At 37.0% G+C, this 18,281-nt stretch overlaps 2 protein-coding genes across 5 annotated transcripts in view; both read right to left on the bottom strand.

Moving 5' to 3' along the window:
* Positions 1-5,531, bottom strand: part of LOC108331626 (DNA-directed RNA polymerase 3B, chloroplastic) — a 32,030-nt gene extending 26,499 nt beyond the window's left edge. For 2 of the 4 annotated variants that reach the window (XM_017566438.2, XM_052875988.1), the window contains exons 1-3: positions 4,612-5,529; positions 3,758-3,961; positions 3,546-3,679 (exon numbers count right to left, since the gene is read on the bottom strand). In XM_017566438.2, the coding sequence (XP_017421927.1) occupies positions 3,546-3,679; positions 3,758-3,961; positions 4,612-5,379 (1,106 nt within the window). In that variant the 5' untranslated portion in view covers positions 5,380-5,529. Of the gene's footprint in view, positions 1-3,545; positions 3,680-3,757; positions 3,962-4,611 lie in introns of all 4 variants that reach the window. The other 2 variants (XR_008248274.1, XM_017566440.2) reach the window with 2 other exon arrangements.
* A 7,337-nt stretch (positions 5,532-12,868) lies between these two features.
* LOC108331939 (uncharacterized) lies at positions 12,869-17,127 on the bottom strand. The gene is made up of 10 exons (XM_017566971.2): positions 17,019-17,127; positions 15,792-16,792; positions 14,902-14,986; positions 14,686-14,781; positions 14,427-14,579; positions 14,217-14,324; positions 13,971-14,090; positions 13,628-13,753; positions 13,250-13,333; positions 12,869-13,150 (listed from the first exon to the last, which is right to left on the bottom strand). The coding sequence occupies exons 2-10, from the start codon at positions 16,769-16,771 to the stop codon at positions 13,025-13,027; spliced, it is 1,878 nt and encodes a 625-aa protein (XP_017422460.2). The 5' UTR covers positions 16,772-16,792; positions 17,019-17,127; the 3' UTR covers positions 12,869-13,024.
* Between the last annotated feature and the right edge of the window lie 1,154 nt (positions 17,128-18,281).

The following is an 18,281-nucleotide window of genomic DNA, read 5'->3' as shown; positions in this document are numbered from 1 at the left end:
TGATGTGACGGAAGAGCAGAAAAGACAATTACAGGCGGTGCTGCAGGCGCACTATCCCGTTTTTCGTGAATTTCAGGGGCTGCCTCCAAACCGAAACAGAGAACACCGCATCCAACTAAAAGAGGGAGTAGACCCCATAAATGTGAGACCATATCGCTACCCTCACCTCATGAAGGGGGAGATTGAGAAGCAGGTGGAAGATATGTTGAAGGCGGGCATCATTCGTCCAAGCACGAGCCCATTCTCTAGTCCGGTGATCTTGGTGAAGAAGAAGGATGGGAGTTGGAGGTTCTGTGTAGATTACCGGGCCCTAAATAAAGCTACTGTCCCCGATAAGTTTCCTATCCCTGTGATAGAAGAATTGCTAGATGAGCTGACCGGTGCACGTTATTTTTCGAAAATTGATTTAAAATCTGGATATCACCAGATTAGAATGGAGGAAGGAGATGTGCCCAAGACTGCTTTCCGTACTCACCTCGGCCATTTCGAGTTCCTTGTTATGCCATTTGGGCTCACCAATGCCCCTGCTACGTTCCAGAGTACGATGAATGAGCTATTGCGGAAGTATCTTAGGAAATGGGTATTAGTTTTTTTTGATGATATCCTTGTTTACAGTTCCACATGGGAAGACCACTTGGTGCATCTAGACGGAGTGCTACGGTTGCTAGAGGAGAATGGATGGGTGGCCAACCAAAAGAAATGTGAGTTTGGAAGAAGGAGGATCCAATATTTAGGCCATCAAATCTCAGAACAGGGGGTGGAGATGGATGGTGATAAGACGAAAGCCGTGGTGGAATGGGGAGAGCCGAGGAGCTTGAAGGCATTAAGGGGCTTCTTGGGGTTAACGGGTTACTATAGAAGATTCGTGGCTGGATATGGAAAATTGGCCAGACCGTTGACGGAGCTATTGAAGAAAGGTAAGTTTGACTGGTCCGAGCAAGCAAAACAAGCGATGGATACGTTGAAGGCTGCGATAACCTCAGCTCCCGTGTTAGCTTTGCCAAACTTTGAACAAGAGTTTCACATCGAGTGTGATGCCTCTGGAGGTGGGGTGGGAGCTGTGTTGACCCAGAATAAGAGACCGATAGCTTTTTTTAGCAAGGCTTTGTCTACGGGTTCTCTAAGTAAGTCAATTTATGAGAAAGAATTAATGGCTCTCGTTTTGGCCATTCAACACTGGAGACCTTACTTGGTGGGGCGGAAATTTACCGTGCACACTGACCAGCGCAGCTTGAAATACTTGATGGAACAGAGAATTACCACTCAAAGTCAGCAAAACTGGTTGGCAAAATTAATGGGATATGACTTTGAGATCGTGTATAAAAAGGGAAGTACCAATAGGGCTGCTGATGCCCTTTCGAGGAGAGATGAAGGAGAGATGGAGGAAGGAGAATTACAGTTCATTTCCAGGCCCTTCTGGCAGGATTTTAACGACATCCTGCGAGAGGTGGAGGAGGACGTGACATTGCAGAAAGTGATTGTTGATCTCAAACAGGATTCAAACTCTCATGGAGCTTACACTTTAGAAAATGAAAGATTGCATTACAAAGGCCGGATGGTGATATCGTCCAGTTCAGTTTGGATACCAAAGTTACTTGATGAATTCCATGTAACCAAAACTGGGGGGCACTCGGGAGTCTACCGTACATATAGGAGGATAGCCCAATCTTTGTATTGGGTGGGGATGAAGAAGACAATCACTGAATTTGTGGCGAGTTGTGCAGTATGCCAGCAGCATAAGTACTTGGCAGCAAATCCTCAAGGGCTGTTGCAACCCCTACCCATTCCACAAGCTGTTTGGGAGGAAATCAGCTTGGATTTCATAGTAAGATTACCTAAATCCCAAGGGTATGATGCCATTATGGTAGTGGTGGACAGGTTGAGTAAATACGCGCATTTTATGGCATTGAAACACCCATATTCTGCTAAAACCGTAGCTGATGTGTTCACCAAAGAGATCATCAGGCTACATGGGATTCCGGTTTCGATGGTGAGTGATAGAGATCCCTTATTTTTGAGTATTTTCTGGAAGGAATTATTCAAGAGGCAGGGAACACAGCTCAAAATTAGCACGGCGTATCATCCAGAGACGGATGGGCAAACTGAGGTGGTTAACCGCATTGTTGAAGGATATTTGCGGTGCTTTTGCTCTGAACAACCAAAGAGTTGGTATGCTATGCTTCCTTGGGCTGAGTTTTGGTATAACACGAGCTATCAAGGAGCTGCAAGATGTACGCCGTTTGAAGTTGTATATGGGAGAGCCCCTCCCTCGTTTAGCCGGTTCATTCCGGGGGAAACACCAGTGGAGGCGGTGGCACAGGATTTGATGACAAGGGATGAAGCCCTCAAACAGTTAAAGTATCACTTGAATCGGGCTCAGGAATTAATGAAGCAGCAAGCAGATAAGAAGAGGAGGGAGATAGATATAAAAGTGGGAGATTGGGTGTACTTGAAGATTAGACCACACCGTCAATCTTCAATGCCAACTAGACTACACCCAAAACTTTCGGCACGTTATTTTGGGCCCTACAAGGTGCTACAGCAGGTGGGGAGTGTAGCTTTTCGATTGGAGTTACCTGAATCTGCCAGGATTCATTCAGTGTTCCATGTGGCGCAGTTAAAGAAAGCGGTGGGGGACCATGGGATTGAAAAGATGTTGCCAGAGGAGTTGCAAGCTGACGGTCCTGCTTTTTGGCCAGCAAGAATTTTGGAGCGGAGGCAAATTCAAAAAGAAGATGAAGTATGTCACCAAGTTCTGGTAGAATGGCAAACAGGGGGAAAAGAAGGAGCAACTTGGGAAGATCGAGCCACCATCCAGGAACAGTTTCCAGAATTTAACCTTGAGGACAAGGTTATGGATGGAGGGGGGGGGGTAATGATAGGATGATGAGGGTGTATGTTAGGAGAAAGAAGAGTATGTGAGTAGTTAGTTGCATTAGCTGGCCTAACTGTCTGACAGTTAGGAAGGGGGAACAATGATGGTTGTATAAATAGTTAAAGGGAATAAGGGGAGGGACTTTTGGACTGTTAGTAGTTTCTAAAACAGGATTTGGTTATCCTTGTTGGGGAAGGTTAAGCTTCCATTGTTCTTCCTATTCTTGCATTCTTTCTTGAAAGTCAATAATATCAGAGGTTATACACACTCTCTGTATTGTTTCCGAGAGTGGTTGAGTGAGAGATAGGATTTCTTTAACAAGAAACCTATCAGATTATATATAACAAGATTGGAGCACATCAACCATTTAATTTATATGCAGCTTGTGGAGTGTTACTTTACCTTTGTAAGCATTGGACGCTCAAGCCATTAGGTAAGCTCTGCAACTATATTGTTAACTTGTAATCTCTTACTTAGTGTAAAGTATTTTCAGTTTCTAAAGACACATTACATATAACAATCAAATTTCTCGATCACAGAAACAACCAATCTTAACTTCCTATAACCATATAGTGTCACTTATTTGTTAGGGGGCTCAAGCCCCGGATCTTAATTATCAAGTTCTGCCCATCTCCCAGTCCCACCCTCAAAGAAAAAAGTGAAATCTCACCCTGGATGCCACGGTGCGGCTTTAAAACAGTGCCTGAAAGCCGGTCGGATATCAGGTGGAGTATCACCAAACTGGTTAACCGGAGAGTGTACATATGCTGTATCAACTAACAATTCTATTAATCGACTTCCCAGCTGCACAATACAGTTAACTTGTTAAATTCCATGTTTACAACCAAAAGAGATACTACATTTGTAACTATTAAAAGAAACCTTGGCCTGCGTGTCCCGGCTCCAAGGACTGCATTCTTCCTTTTTCAATATCATCTGCACTTCTTTCAGTCTACTTTTTTTAATCAAACTGTTCAAATGATTCCTTTGCTTTTCTTTATTACTATCCAAACTGTCTTGGTCATCAGCCTCTATCTTGTTACTCCGGCTAGTTTTTCTTCTTTCAATGAACTTATGAATCCTAACCTGAAATACAATAAGTTAATTACAACATCTATAAAAAACCTGCCACAATTATGTTTCAGTCAAGCCCGAAATAGAGGTAAGTTTTCTACGGACTTGGAATAAGGTCCAGTTTGGGTTGATTGTAAACCCTTGTGCTAAGACTTTCCTAAAGCAAGAATTGGTGTTTTAGTTACAGTAGAAAGATTTCTAAAATACTGCAGAGCATAATTTCTTCTTTTGGTAGAATTTTAAGTGTATAAGTTAAAATCATGAAATATGTTTGACTCATTTAACTTCTTTATCCATCTTATTTCTTTATCTCAAAGTGTTTGCTAAGAAGTTAATCCAAATTGACTCCAAAATCCAATACATTACTAAACCACTTAGGCGTTAGATGGTTATGTTGTTCTATTATTATGCATTGTCGTCACTAGTGTCTTGATACAATCAACTAACTGTGTCTTACACATGAGTGGTTGGCCACATCAAAGTATAAGTCAACGACAAGTGGACTTCGCCGACAAAAATGACTAATATTTCAAAAGGTAGCTAAGGGGAAGATTTTACCCAACCACTACATTGATGCCCAAGGTTAGTTTCAAGCTATGCACAGTATACCAGACCTAAAACTAAACCATTCTTGTAATTTGAAAACAAAACCCTGACATTACCTCCTGTTCTACCGCCATGCCAATATGAACAGCCGCATGAACAAGCTGAACGCAGCCTTCCTCATTCTCCATTACCATGGCCATCATCTTATGCATCACAATGACCGCCACCTTATCGGACGGCAAGTCGTCGACATGGGGTGCAATAGATTCCTGCTGCTTCTTGGAACGCGCACGGTGGGCTTTCTGCTCAGCCTCCACTACGGTCCTGAAAGGCTCGAACCAGCCCAATAGAAGCGCCTTAACGTGCGGCAAATTGGGCGCCAACATCTTCTGGCGCATCTCCCTCTCCAATTCCCTGTACTCCTCCACCATCTTCTGCCACGCCTCGGTCTCCGCCTCAATCTGCCTCCGCCGCAGGCAATTGTACTTTTCCCTCTCTTTCTCCTTCTGCCTCGTCTCTTCCTCCTTCCGCCTCATCTCTTCCTCCTGCATTAGCAACCCCTTCAGGAAGAGCCACGGCGGCTCCTGGACGAAAACCATCGCCGTCGTTGGACTCGCTTCCTCCTCCACCGCCGCAGCAAGGTCTTCGACCACAAAATTGCCATCGGTGGAGAGAAGGTGGTTGTGGCGAAATTGTAGGGTTGAATCTGAATATGTGAGAGGGAAGGATGAACAAGAGAAGAGGAACGAGGAAGGTGAAGAAGTCGGTATTAAGAGAAAGTGGTGCGTGCGGTTAGGCTTGCGTTTTATCTGAAAGTGGCTTCTTCTGCTTGGGTTGTGGTATGCGTGAACCTGAGGAGTCGGGAATGGATAGGCCAATGTCATTGCGTTTTAGGTATTGGAGCAGCCAACAGAACGATGAAAATGGTGAAATTTGTGTTCGTCGTTACCAACACGAACCACGCTTGGTGTGAGAAGCAAAGAAATCACAGGATATGGTTCAAACCTCTCTTAAACCTTGCAATGCTATGCTCTGTGGACCCGCACCAGATATTTTTTTTATAACACATTTTCTTCATTTAACTTATTTTCTTAAAATACGAAAAACAATTTTTTTTAATTAGAATTTTGTTTTTAAAAATTAAAACTTCTAAAAACATTTATTATACACTTTAGATACTTGAGAATTTTATCTTGAGAGACATTTTACAAAATAAAAATAAGAGAAAATTTAAAATGTATTTGACTTCTACTCTTATGCGATATTATTGACGGTAAACACTAAGAATTCACTAATATTTTTAAGAATTTTTTTTTAAAACTGGAATGATATTTTAAGAATAATTGTTCTGATGAAACAGACGTTCTATCAACAAAACAAATAAATGGAAAAATGACTCAACCAAAATTCTAATCAAAAGTAAAATTTAGAATAATACTTTTAGGATGAAATTTGAATATATTGAGACTATAGATTGTTAGGTATGTTAGATTGGAAAATAATATTTCGAGTAGTATTAAAGATGTGATGGTGACAACTGTATCTGACAAACATTATGCAGGAAAGCTAATTTTCCTTTGCTTTCACAAGATCGTGATATTATTAGTAACAATGTTGTTTGTGATGTGTTGCGTGTGCAGTTTGGAATTAGCCTTAAAAATTTATTCGATAAAATATTGAAATCGGTATAACAATGAAGAAAGAAAAAGAAGAAAACAAAACTTGATCAAAACTGGAAAACTATGCAACAAAGAGAATGGTGCAGTGTAAGCAGAGCATGATTAAGTTGCTCTTATACCATATTATGATTGTATGTTAACATCAATTTGATTTCTGATGAGGTTTGTAACGAGATGAAGCTCAAAGAATCTATTGTCCTTTGTTGCATTTCTATTATATATTGTCCTCTGTTCTATAGAGAATCATATTGATTTATCTATTTAGGCGTTCTGCTATGAGAATTAGAATCTTAGTTCTTTTAATTGTGCTATCTTTTCAATAATATCATATACATTTCTATTATCTATTGACCTATATTTTTTATGGAAATTAGAGTCTCACTTCTTTTTCTGATTTTCCTATCTTTTCAATAATATCATATACATTTCTATTACCTATTATCCTCTGTTGCATTTTTGGTATCCATCAATTTGGTCTGATTTACTAGATTTGTCACGTTGGTGGATGCCAAAAGGAGGAAGAAGCAAATTGTCGTATAGATCAAGAAATTAGCGGAGGAAGATAACATAGAGTTATGAGTGAATTGGTGAGCTTCAGGCTCAGGCAAAGGCATAGACAAAACTGGTGGAGGTGATCTCTCTTGGCTTGTCACAAAAAGGAATAGAGGAAGGAGACAAGTCAGTTGACTCGAATAAGAAAAAGGAAAACAAGAGTGTTTCTAGTTATGGGTCGTGCCCCCTTTAGAGGGGTGCAATGGAAGAATTTAGACAATCAATTTGGCACAATTGTGCATGGAGGGAAGCATAATTCATTTCTTCAATTCTCTAGTGAATGACAGTGAAGATTTGTCTTGGAAACAATTGAAGAAAGCAGTTATGAACAACTTACCGTGCTTAAAAACCTTGGGATAGTAGAAGAATATATTAAGAGTTTTGAGTATTTGGTTGCTCAGGTATCTCGTATTCTTGATGATCGGTATTTTTCCTATTTCATTACGGGGTTAAAGGTCGATACTAGGGCATGTCTCATGAGCATACAGTCACTGATGTCATTGACGTGTAGACTTATGTTGAATGTTGCTAGAACGCTAGAAATGGAGATGACTCTGTGAAGCAAGAGTGTGGTGGGATGGGCCATCAAGACTCTTGTTTTGAGTCTGGTAGTAAAGCCTAAGGAAGGACTCATTCAAATGGTGGGAAAAGTAATTTAGGTGTGGAATTTCAAAAGGGAGCTAAGAGGAACCTTGAAAGGGATATATCTAATGGGTTAAGCCTAAAGAATGAGATGGTAGAGAAAGGGAGACATGGGCCACATGATAAGGGCATAAGACATTTATCCTATCAAGAGCTATTTGATAAAAGGCATAAAGGATTATGTTTTAAGTATGGTGGGCCTTACCATCCTTCCCACACGTGTCCATATAAGTAGATAAAAATAATGATATTGGAAGAGGACAATGCGCAAAATGAAGGGAAAGTTGACAAATACACATTTTAAGGTAATAAGACCGACAATCGTAATTGAAGGAAACTACAACATTTTAGTCTCCAAAGTTTGGTGGAAGATAAGTTCACTCGTGCCTACACTCTGAAATTCAAAGGCAAAATTAAAGATGTGTTGATTTTGATTTTGGTTAATAGTTGGGCAACCCACAACTTTATTTCTCATAAATTGGTGGTATCTCTAGATTGGGAACATGAAAACGCGAGAAATATGAAGGTCCTCATGGGTGATGGCCATGTGACTCAAACACAAGGGTTATGTTGCGGCTTGGAGGTGGAGCACGAGGGAGGAAATTTGAAATCGGATGCCTACTTATTTAAGTTGGAAGACATCGATACGATACTTGGAGTATCGTGGCTAACATCATTGGGGGAGACATTGGTCAATTGGGGAGATCAAGTCATGTAGATCAAGATGTCGGAGGGCACTCGCATCTTGAAAAGACTGATGCATGCATTCTAAAATCATCCTGACTATGTTAAAGGTGATGATTGAGGACAAAGTTGAGGTGCAAGGAAAGGTCGAATTTGAACTATCTTCAAAGCAAAGTAAAGAGTTGTAAAGGTTGTTGGGCCAATTTAACGTTCCAAGGGATTACCTTTAATGCAATCAAAGGAACATGCAATCACGTTGCTACCAAGGGAAGGTCCTATCAATGTACACCCTTATCATTATCCTTATCACCAAAAAAAATGAGATAGAAAGACAAGTTCAAGTATTGTTGGAAGATGACCACATTAGGCCTAGTCATAGTGCATCCTCTAGCCCAATACTATTGGTAAAGAAAAAATATGTTTCTTGGAGTATATGTGTAGATTTCAAAGCACTAAATAAGGTCACTATAGCAGACAAATTCCCAATTCTAGTGATTGAAGAACTGTTAGACAAATTACATGGGCCTCGTCTTTTTATTTTCAAAATTAAACCTGAAATATGGATACTATCAAGTGAAGATGAAAGAGGACGACATTCCAAAAATAGCTTTCAGAACCCATGAGGGCCATTATGAGTACTTGGTAATGTCTTTCGAGTTGATGAATGCCTCGTCAACCTTTTTGGCCCTCATGAATGAAGTTTTCAGGTAACATATGCAAAAGTATGTTTTGGTCTTCTTTAATGACATTTTAATATATAGTGTGCATTGGAAAACTCATTTTAGCCACTTGGAGGAAATTTTGGGCATCCTAAGATCCCACTAACTCTATGCTAGTACAAAGAAATGCTTATTTGGTCAAAAGAGTGTGGAATACTTTTAGGCCATATTATTTCCCAAGAAGGCATAGAAGTGGACCTATCAAAAGTCTAGAGTGTACAGGAGTGGCTATATTATTTTGTGAAACCTAAATTACCAATATGATTGGACGGAGAAAATGAAATGCACTAGGAACCCATAACGATATTGGTTATTCGTAGCATTTGGAAAGTTGGAGAGAGAGTCAATTAATAGCTCGTGCAGTGGAGTGGAAAGGCGGTTGATGAGGCCACTTGGAAAGATGAGATCGTGTTTAGGAATCAATTTCCCACTCTTAGTCTGAAGACAAGACTATTGCTACAAGTAGGGGCAATAATGAGACTCGTATGGAGATTAAACCTAGAGAACCATTGGTCCATTCTTATTGGGAGAATATGAACCCTATCAAGTAAAAAGTGTACATGAGGAAAAGGAAGAAAGACATTATGTAAGGATGTTGAGCTAACATAGGTAGTAGGATCAATTCCTTGAGGCTATTAGGGGTTGTTATGGTGAGAGAAAGAGGAATTTCGTTATTGGAGAATGTTGATAAAGTGAGGGGAGAAAAATGTTTTGAGTATAAAAAATCATCCTGATTTCTTTGTTTAAGAGCTTTGTTCTAGGAATTGAAGTCTCATTCCTTTTTATTTTTCTATCTTTTTACTAATATCATATATATTTCTACTATCTTTTGTGTTATGTTCTATTTATGTATTTTTGGTATCCATCAATTTCTCTTCATGTTCCAACAAATTTATTTTTGGTATTCATTAAGTTCTCTTCATATTCCATCAATTTTTGGTATTCATCAATTTCTCTTCATATTCCATCAATTTTTGACATCCATCAAATTCTATTATCAAATTTATTTTTGTACTCATTGTAAGAACCTATTTTTTTATATAGAATTTATTTCCTTCTCCTTCTCTCGCCATTCTTTCCTGCTCCTCTTTCTTGTTTCAAAAAACCCCTAGGATTGAGAAAGTTGTGAGCGTGAGAGAAAGAGAACGACGGGGGAGACTTCTTTTCCTCTCTACGGCTGGGATCGTTACATGCATGGAAGGGAAGCGTCTCCAACAGTAAGCGCGACTTCATCTCAGCGGCACAACGACCTCCGCTCGTAGGTGCGACGACAACGACATTTCATGACTTTCCTCTTTCTGTTTATGGTGATTTGGGGTTAGGGTTTTGTAGGGATTTTCTTCCAACGTCTCGCACGATCTTGGGTGTGGTCGTGAAGGAGAAGAGATCTCAGGTAAGGGAAGCTAGTACTTTATTTTGTAACAAAAATCTGATTTGAATGGAGTTGTTTAGATGTGTTGGGTGTGTGGAATGTGATTGAAAGTAGAGGAGAATGAAACTAAGGGGAATAGTAGGTGTTTTTGGTCAAATTAAGGGGTTTTTTTGGTATGTGAGTTTATGCGTTAGGGGTTAGAAAGAGTGAATTCAGTTTTAAAGCATGTTTAGAAGTGTATTAAGACTTGTTTGAGTTGTTAATTAGTCGAAATCTGATCTATAAAGAGTTAATAGTACTTTAGTGGAGTTTTGGTTAGTTTTTTGGTGCATTTTAGGGGTTTTAACTAGTGAGATTTCAAATTAGAAATTCTAGGCTATAGGAGATTATTTGAAATATGTTATTAAGTCTATTAGAACTTGTTCAAGTGGCTAGGATGTAGAAATTTGGTGTAGAAGGTGTAAATTTGAGTTTAGGTGCTTTTGTAGTGTCAAAGAATGGTTTGATGCAACTAGTCTTGGGTCTAACAATCAAATGAATACTTATTTCCACTTATAAATGTGTTTTCCTATCAATTCTAATGTTTAAGGAACCAATTTGATCAACAAAACAAGTCCTAGGTGCATCAAAAGCCATTCTCGAGCGTGTTGTCAACTGGTTCGGGGCTTGGGCGCCCCTTGAGTGCCTTTGTTCCAGGGGTCTGGCGCCCGGGCGCCCCTTTGGGGCGCTCAGCGCTATTCAACAACTTTTTTTTTAGTTTTAGGGATATCAAATTCGGGGTTTTGGGTATCGGTTTTGGATGTTGCTCAGGTCGTTTTTGGGGTTTTGGAGCCTTCCGGAGCTATTGGTGAGAGTTTCAAAGTTATTTTCCTTACCTAAATGTGAGTATCAAGATGTCATGAAGAAATTGTGTTATTATGCGATTTCTGATGACTTGTATGGGTGTTTCTATTTCTTTAATGTATGATCAGTAATCTCATGTATTGGTATACTATGTGAATGTAAAAGTGAATGGATATGTAAATGGTTTCAAATGATATCAATGGTTTCAAAGTTGTAAAAATGAGTTCCAAGGAGGAACTTCGTGGTGTTGGTTTCAAGTTTCATTAGTATAAATGTAAGAAGCTCAGTTCTTATGGGTTATCTTGACACTAATGATCATTCATGCTCAAGTAGAGAGTGATGAGTCATGAGGTGAGAGTAACAGGAGGTCTTAATCTAGGTGCTTCGAGTATGACCTAAGACACGGTACAGTCTAACCTTGTGTGGTAGGTTTGATGGTTGTCAGTTGTTCCACCACACAAGTACATAACCCACTATGGTCCTAGCCCGGGGGCCTTTCTTCATCTAGCAAAAGGGCATGTTGAAGGACTAACCTTATGTAGAAGTTTTGATGGTTGTCAGTTGTTCCACCACACAAAGGGCAGAACATGTTTTAGCTCGACATTTATTGTATATCTGGATAGTCAAGTCTAAGTCTGTTACATGTTTAGGAATGGTTTTGTTGTGTGAGGTGTAAAACATGTTGTAATGTTGTTTTATTATGATAAATTGTTTTACTACTAGCTTAGCCTTGTTTTTGTTTTTGTTTGTATATATTTCTCTTTTCCAATGATCACCTTAAATAGTGTGAACTTAGGGAGGGATTTTCTTTAGTCATCTCAGCGTGAAGAGTAGGGTGAAATAACAACATAGATAAAATTTATTCTTAAAGTGTAGGATCTCCTTTCTCAATAATTTTAAAAAGTTTATAGTAAGTTATGATCTATATAATGTTTTATTTTGGTAGTTTTATTCTACTAAAATAGAAGGTTACACTCATCAACCAAATTTATTTTGTTTTTCAGAACACACTAAATTAATTCTGAAAATATTATTCCATAAGACACTCATTCCATGCCTATTCCGAAACACTCCAAAAATCCAGCCTGCCACATAGAAAATAAAATTATTTTCTTTGTTATTTCTACTATAATTTTAGACAATCAAATTGAATATGAAGATAACTTTTAGGATGACAACAAACTGAATATGCACCAACAATCAATGAAATTTGTCCGGCCAATGTAATTGAATATGAATATAACTTTAAACTATTGAATTCACATCTTTAAAATGAGACCGGCCAACTCGATCCTTCATTTTGTGACCCAAATACAAAGACAAACCTAAAGAGGCCGATCAGGGCCACATTGCCACACTATTACAACCTCACAATAATAAAAAAAGACTCAAAATGCCCCACAACTTCAATCATCACTGTCAAAGTAGAAGAAAAGAAAGAAAACACTACAAAAGAAAAGAAAAAATGCAGACAAAAAATTGTTTCAAAAAAGTTTTTCTAGAATACATCTAGTGTTTCAGAAAACTCTTTCCAAAAATACATTTCAAACAAGGATATTTCGAAAAACTCGTTCTGAAAAACATTATACAAGTTATGAAAAATTTGTTCCAAAAATCTTATTACGAAAAATTCATTCCACAATAGATTTCATATATTCCAAAAAGTTCTGTTCCAAAAAAAAATTGAAAATTCCAAGAAGCGTTGTCCGGAAAGTTTTCAAAACAAGTAATCTAGATGTCAATTTTTCAAAAGATAAAATGGTCATTTTAATTCTTTTAAACCCATTATTAGCCTGAATCCACCCAAAACTCGTTATCTTTTTTTCGATTGTTCAGGTTTAGGTCTTTTTTCTCAACCTTATCTAAAAGCAAGGACAATTGCTGACCAAATACAACCTTAATCTAAAACAAACCATGCTTCAAAGTCAAAGCCAGTTTTTCCTCACAAAGTAATAGGGTGAACGGGATCAACTTCGTCATCAAACAAACAGAAGACAGGTGTACAGGATTTCAAGGGAAAATAAACAACTCTGTGCCCTCATTTAAGAAGAGTCTTCACAATTGATTTGACATTGAGTTTCTTGAGGTCAGTGTAAGACTGTCCACAGCCCACAAACATCACAGGAGCTCCAGAAATGTAAACCATGGAAAGTGCTGCTCCTACCTGAAAAAGGAAACCATATTAAAAAACAATGTTATTCACGAACATGTCATGTCAACTGAAAAACTCATACTTCCTTAAAAAAAAATTGAATTCATGTACCTTATCATCAATGGTGTCAAACTTCGTGAGCAAGATCCCATCAATCAAGTTTGGGTTGGGTGATGTTGCAAGGTCGGCTAATTTCTGAGGTGCCATGAGACAGTTGAGGTTAAATATAGAGATAAAATAGAATTTAATTTTAATATTTTGTCAATATAAAGAAAAATCTTTACACAGTTAAACAATTATAAGACAATACTTTCAATTTTCAATTATGTAGAACGATACGTCCTACAGATACGTGACATAGATCTAAGTATCAGTGCTTCATATGACAGCATAAAATATCTTTGTATTGTCATTATAGTTTAGTTAAATCATAAAGATAAGGGAAGAAAAAGCATTATCTGGGAAATATTGAGCAAATATGAACAATACCTGATTGAACTTTGAAAGCTGATCAACTGCGTCATTACCAACCAGTGCTTCTCCAACAAATAGGACAAGATCTGGATTGTTAAGGTAGATGAGTTTTGACAGTGCTCTCATAAGTGGTTCATTATCCTGAAACCAGCAGCAACGGTTAGATGAACAAAAATACATTCAAATAAACAAACACCATCCCATATTAATGTATTGGAATTAAAAAGAAAAGAACATAAACAGGCATGTCAATTATTGGAGTTTCATAGTATTTATATGCCAGCGATCTTCATATAAATGACCCAAAAATCTGATACAATAATCATATTCATGACCAAGATAATAACTAAATCAGTACCTGCATACGACCAGCTGTGTCAACAAGAACCACATCCGAACCATTGTGTGAAGCTTCTTGAATTGCTTCTTTTGCAACAATGGCAGGATCTTTCTCGTAGCCCTTTTCAAATATAGGTATCTGAAACATGGAATTTGTAAGAACACACGCATGCCTCTACTAAAGAACTTTGCCATGAACTAGGAAAATAAGAATATGAAGGTTATAGAACTACATCAATCCTTAAGCAGTAAAATTAACATAAACCTGAAGTCTCCGAGCATGGGTCCGCAGCTGTTCAACAGCTCCCGATCGAAATGTGTCACAGGCAGCCATCATGACACTGACCTTGTGCTGCAGAAGCCAATAAGCAACCTACACCGTGACACAAAATAAATCACCATTATTCAAGTAAAGAAAAGACATGCAGTATATATGGAATCACGACCGTATTGAGAAACAGTATGGTTCACCCACCTTAGCTAGATTAGTAGATTTTCCAACACCATTAACACCAACAAATACAACAACATATGGTTTCCTTTGCTCTTTGGCAGCATGCACATCCCTCAGTATATCAATAGAACGTCTAGGAGTTAAAATTCGAATAAGAGCTTCTTCCATTGCCGCCTACAGTAGTATTTTTTTAGTATACTATTAGTATGACTGTTATACATGTAAGCTCATAAAGTAAAGGCAGTAACACATGTATATATGAAAGACTACAGAAACCAACATGCACTGTTGAAGATATCCTTGTAAATGAAGCCAGCTTTTTGCCTTCAAGACTTGCTGCAACTGATTCACAGAGTTTCTCAGCTATCTCCTCAGCCTAAAAGAGACATGGAATGCAAATAGTATTGGCTAACATAAAGAACCCAACAGATAACCATTAAGAAATACAGAAAGAAAAGAAAAACAACTCTGTTGAATGTTGAGTAGAAACACATACCACATTCTTGGTCATGAGCCTATCCTTTAGAGCTTTCAAAGCTGGTTCTAAGTCTGACTTCTCCAAATTTGCCTTCCCTGCAATGCTGCATACGGGGATATGTGAAAATGTTCTAATTAGTTTCAGAGAAATGATGAAAATATAAGATAAAAATGTAAAAATTAAACAAGATATCTGTATCCTTGCCACTAAGCTTTGAAATCAAATAATGACATGTGGGTTTTTTTTCATGCAATAAATAGCCTCCATTAAGAATAAGATGTAGAATTCCACATTTTGTTTATTTTCGTTTAAGAACATGATAGCAGGATATTAGGAACTTGATCCAAGTTTGGTCTTATGCTTAACCTCAGTAAACAAAAAGAAGGCCGGACCGGAGATAGGATAGCTTCCCTTGTTTATCCGCAATGAAACCAGATTCATCATGCAAGAGGGTAAACTTTCAAACTATTTATTTTGTTCCCCTCCTCTACCTCCATTCCTAAACTTTTGGGTAAAGTGATAGAACAATATAATTGCATTACAGTTTACAAAGTGAACTAAGAGGATCTCTTGACGATGCACGCATATAAACTACTAAATCTTCCATGACAGTGAGCTGATTATTCACCAACAAGGTTGCAATTACAGAAAATTTACAGAAGATAATTCTATTTGCAACACGATAATGCTGAAAAACTAGTAACACAATACTGCAAAAACCCATAGTAATAAGTTACAAATCAATTTTGAGGACTCCAGCATGCGAGAACAAATCCACAGGTCAAGAGTAATATAGCCTACGTTAAACTACAGATCATTCCAGCAACATATTCAGACAACTTAAACAAAGATAAACAATAGCCCTGGGAAAGTCGAAAATATATGAAGTATACACACGATTGTCTTACCTCTGGAACATGGATGAAAACCAACCCTTGTTTTTGGCTTCAGGCTTTCTCTTGTTTCCGACATTCTCCTCCTCCTCTTCTTCCTCCTCACTTTCAGAACTAACTATCTCTTCTTTATCCATCATACTTTCACCTTGATCTGCAACCACAAAATCTATGTTCCTGTCCCCGTCCTCTGCAGAATGATCTGTAAAGTCCAATTTAGTTTCCGTAGTAGCACCATCATCCCACACCCTATTTTTCTTTATGGCTTTTTTGTTTGGCTCTGCCTTGGAAGCCTTTGCAGCAGTATCTACCTTCTTCCCACCTTTGGTCCTAAGCTTCTGAAGCTTATGTACATCAAAAGCCCCAGCATTGGGACTTCCATTCTGTCTACCATTCACATCACTACTCAGGTTAGTATCTTTAGCAACAACAAAATTTCCATTGGAGTGTCCATTCTCAGACCTCCGTCCATTGCCACCGTCACCATCTTTCCCACCACCATCCTTCGCCACACCACCACTCTTCTTCTTATTCCCTCCCTCGAATTCCGATTTATTGTTCCCCTGCACCTGCTTCTTAGCATTCCCAGCAACAGGATTTGGACTCGACCGCTTCAAATCTTCGGCACGGGCCAAAGCCTCCATCTTTAGCTGCCTAAAGGTCTCATCAAAATCAGGGTAAGCAGTCCTTTTGGGATCATAAATCTGCGAAAACTCACGCTTCACCATAGCAAGCAGATCTTCCACATACAAGAGATGAAGAATCCGTTGGTAAACAGCCACAAACACAAGGCCAAGTTCATTGTGGAAGGTCCACTTGAGAGTGTAGGAAGCACCAGGAGCATCATAATTGTATGATGCCGCACCGGATCGCTCCTCCAAAAGACATGAACGAATCAAGGTATCTATAGGGGAACCTTTCAGAGCGTTCCCAAGTTCTTTACATGTCCAGAGGATTAACCCTCCTCTTGTAAATATCAGTAACTGCTCTAACATCCTTGATGACTTTCAATTTTCCTGTTGATCAATCAAGAGTAACAAAGAATGAATAACAAGAGAAAAAAATGGGATTTTTTTTCATGTTCTCAAAAACCTAAAATCTAAGACCGGCGAAACATAATCATGGGTAACACATGCCCGTGTTCGCTTTCGTTGTCGTGGTGATGATTATTACGTTGAACAAATCGAGAAAAAGAGGAAATTCGATTGAAAGAACACAGAAAAACATGGCCGTGAAAGGTACCTGTTGTTTCCCCGAGGTGAAGAAACGCGTTCTACTACAAGGATGCTAGAAAATTAAGATAGAAATAACTTATTGAGTTTCTTTTGTTTTCTGTGTATCTATCTAATTTAATTCATTTAATAATATATATATATATATATATATATATATATATATGAATTTGAATAGGATTTAATTATTGTAATAAAAATTTTAATTTTAATCTTTTATTTCATTCTAAGTTCATTGTTCAAATTATTTGAATAATATGTGTTTAATTTTTTATTAAATAATTATTAACATCTATCTTGTAACGTGTTTATAATGTGTTTGTTAATGTTACCACCTTTTCTCCATTCCTTATAAATAATATTATCGGTTTAATATAATATTATAAATTTATTAAATATTAACGTCGGTGCATTTATTTAAATTTTAATTACTTTATTATTAATAAGTATTTTTTTATTGACAACTATATAATAAATAATAAAAAACATGTTTATATTATTTTTTATTTAATTGTTTTAGAAATATGATAATCATTTACAAAAATTATGAATACAAATTTTATATTTATTCATTATTCAAAATCATAATTCCTTATATTTTCAATTAAAATAAACGAAAATTAAATATATTATTGTTCAATTAGAATAAATAAAAAGTTAAATATATTCCTATATAATTTTGATCATTATAAAAATACTAATATATATATATATATATATATAGAATAAAATTGCATTTAAAATAAATATTTAAATATAGTTATATTATGTAGAATACGTGCTGGATAGAAATTAAAGTTATGTATTAAAAAATTAATGGTATAAAAATATGTTTTATTGTTCATTATATAATTATCTATAAAAATTAATTAACATTTTAAAGAATTATAGTTTATATTATTAAAACATTAATTAAAATATAAAGTTAACAATTTTAATAAAAGTAGAGTAATATTTTTTCATAAAAAAAAATGTTTGTTGTTCATTTATGAATAGCAAATTTTTTCATATTGTTCCTTTTTCTATATTAAAGTAATTATTAAATACATATTAGTGATGATAAAAGAAAGAGAATGGATAAGTAATGATTTTTTAAGAATGAATTGAATACATTTATTACTTATCAATTTCAACAGTCAGTTAATAAGACCGAAGTTTAACGTCATTTACTCTAAAAAATATATTAAATTCGGTCCTCAATTATTAAATTTTTTAATTAATTTTATAGTATTTAGAATTGAAAACAAAGGTAAGTACGCTGACATAAATGGTA

This window comes from Vigna angularis, chromosome 4 (genome assembly GCF_016808095.1).
Source record: "Vigna angularis cultivar LongXiaoDou No.4 chromosome 4, ASM1680809v1, whole genome shotgun sequence".
NCBI classification, from domain to species: domain Eukaryota; kingdom Viridiplantae; phylum Streptophyta; class Magnoliopsida; order Fabales; family Fabaceae; genus Vigna; species Vigna angularis.
Note: the sequence above shows the minus strand (reverse complement) of the source record. Positions and strands in the feature narration are given on the sequence as shown.

Bases quoted from the DNA above. Each gene is read 5' to 3' on its own strand.
- LOC108331939 (XM_017566971.2), bottom strand. From the start codon at position 16,771: ATGTTAGAGCAGTTACTGATATTTACAAGAGGAGGGTTAATCCTCTGG. The intron at 14,987-15,791 runs GTAAGACAATCG...CCCCGTATGCAG, and splicing joins TTTTCATCCATGTTCCAGAG to CATTGCAGGGAAGGCAAATT. The intron at 14,782-14,901 runs GTATGTGTTTCT...TGTCTCTTTTAG, and splicing joins GGCTCATGACCAAGAATGTG to GCTGAGGAGATAGCTGAGAA.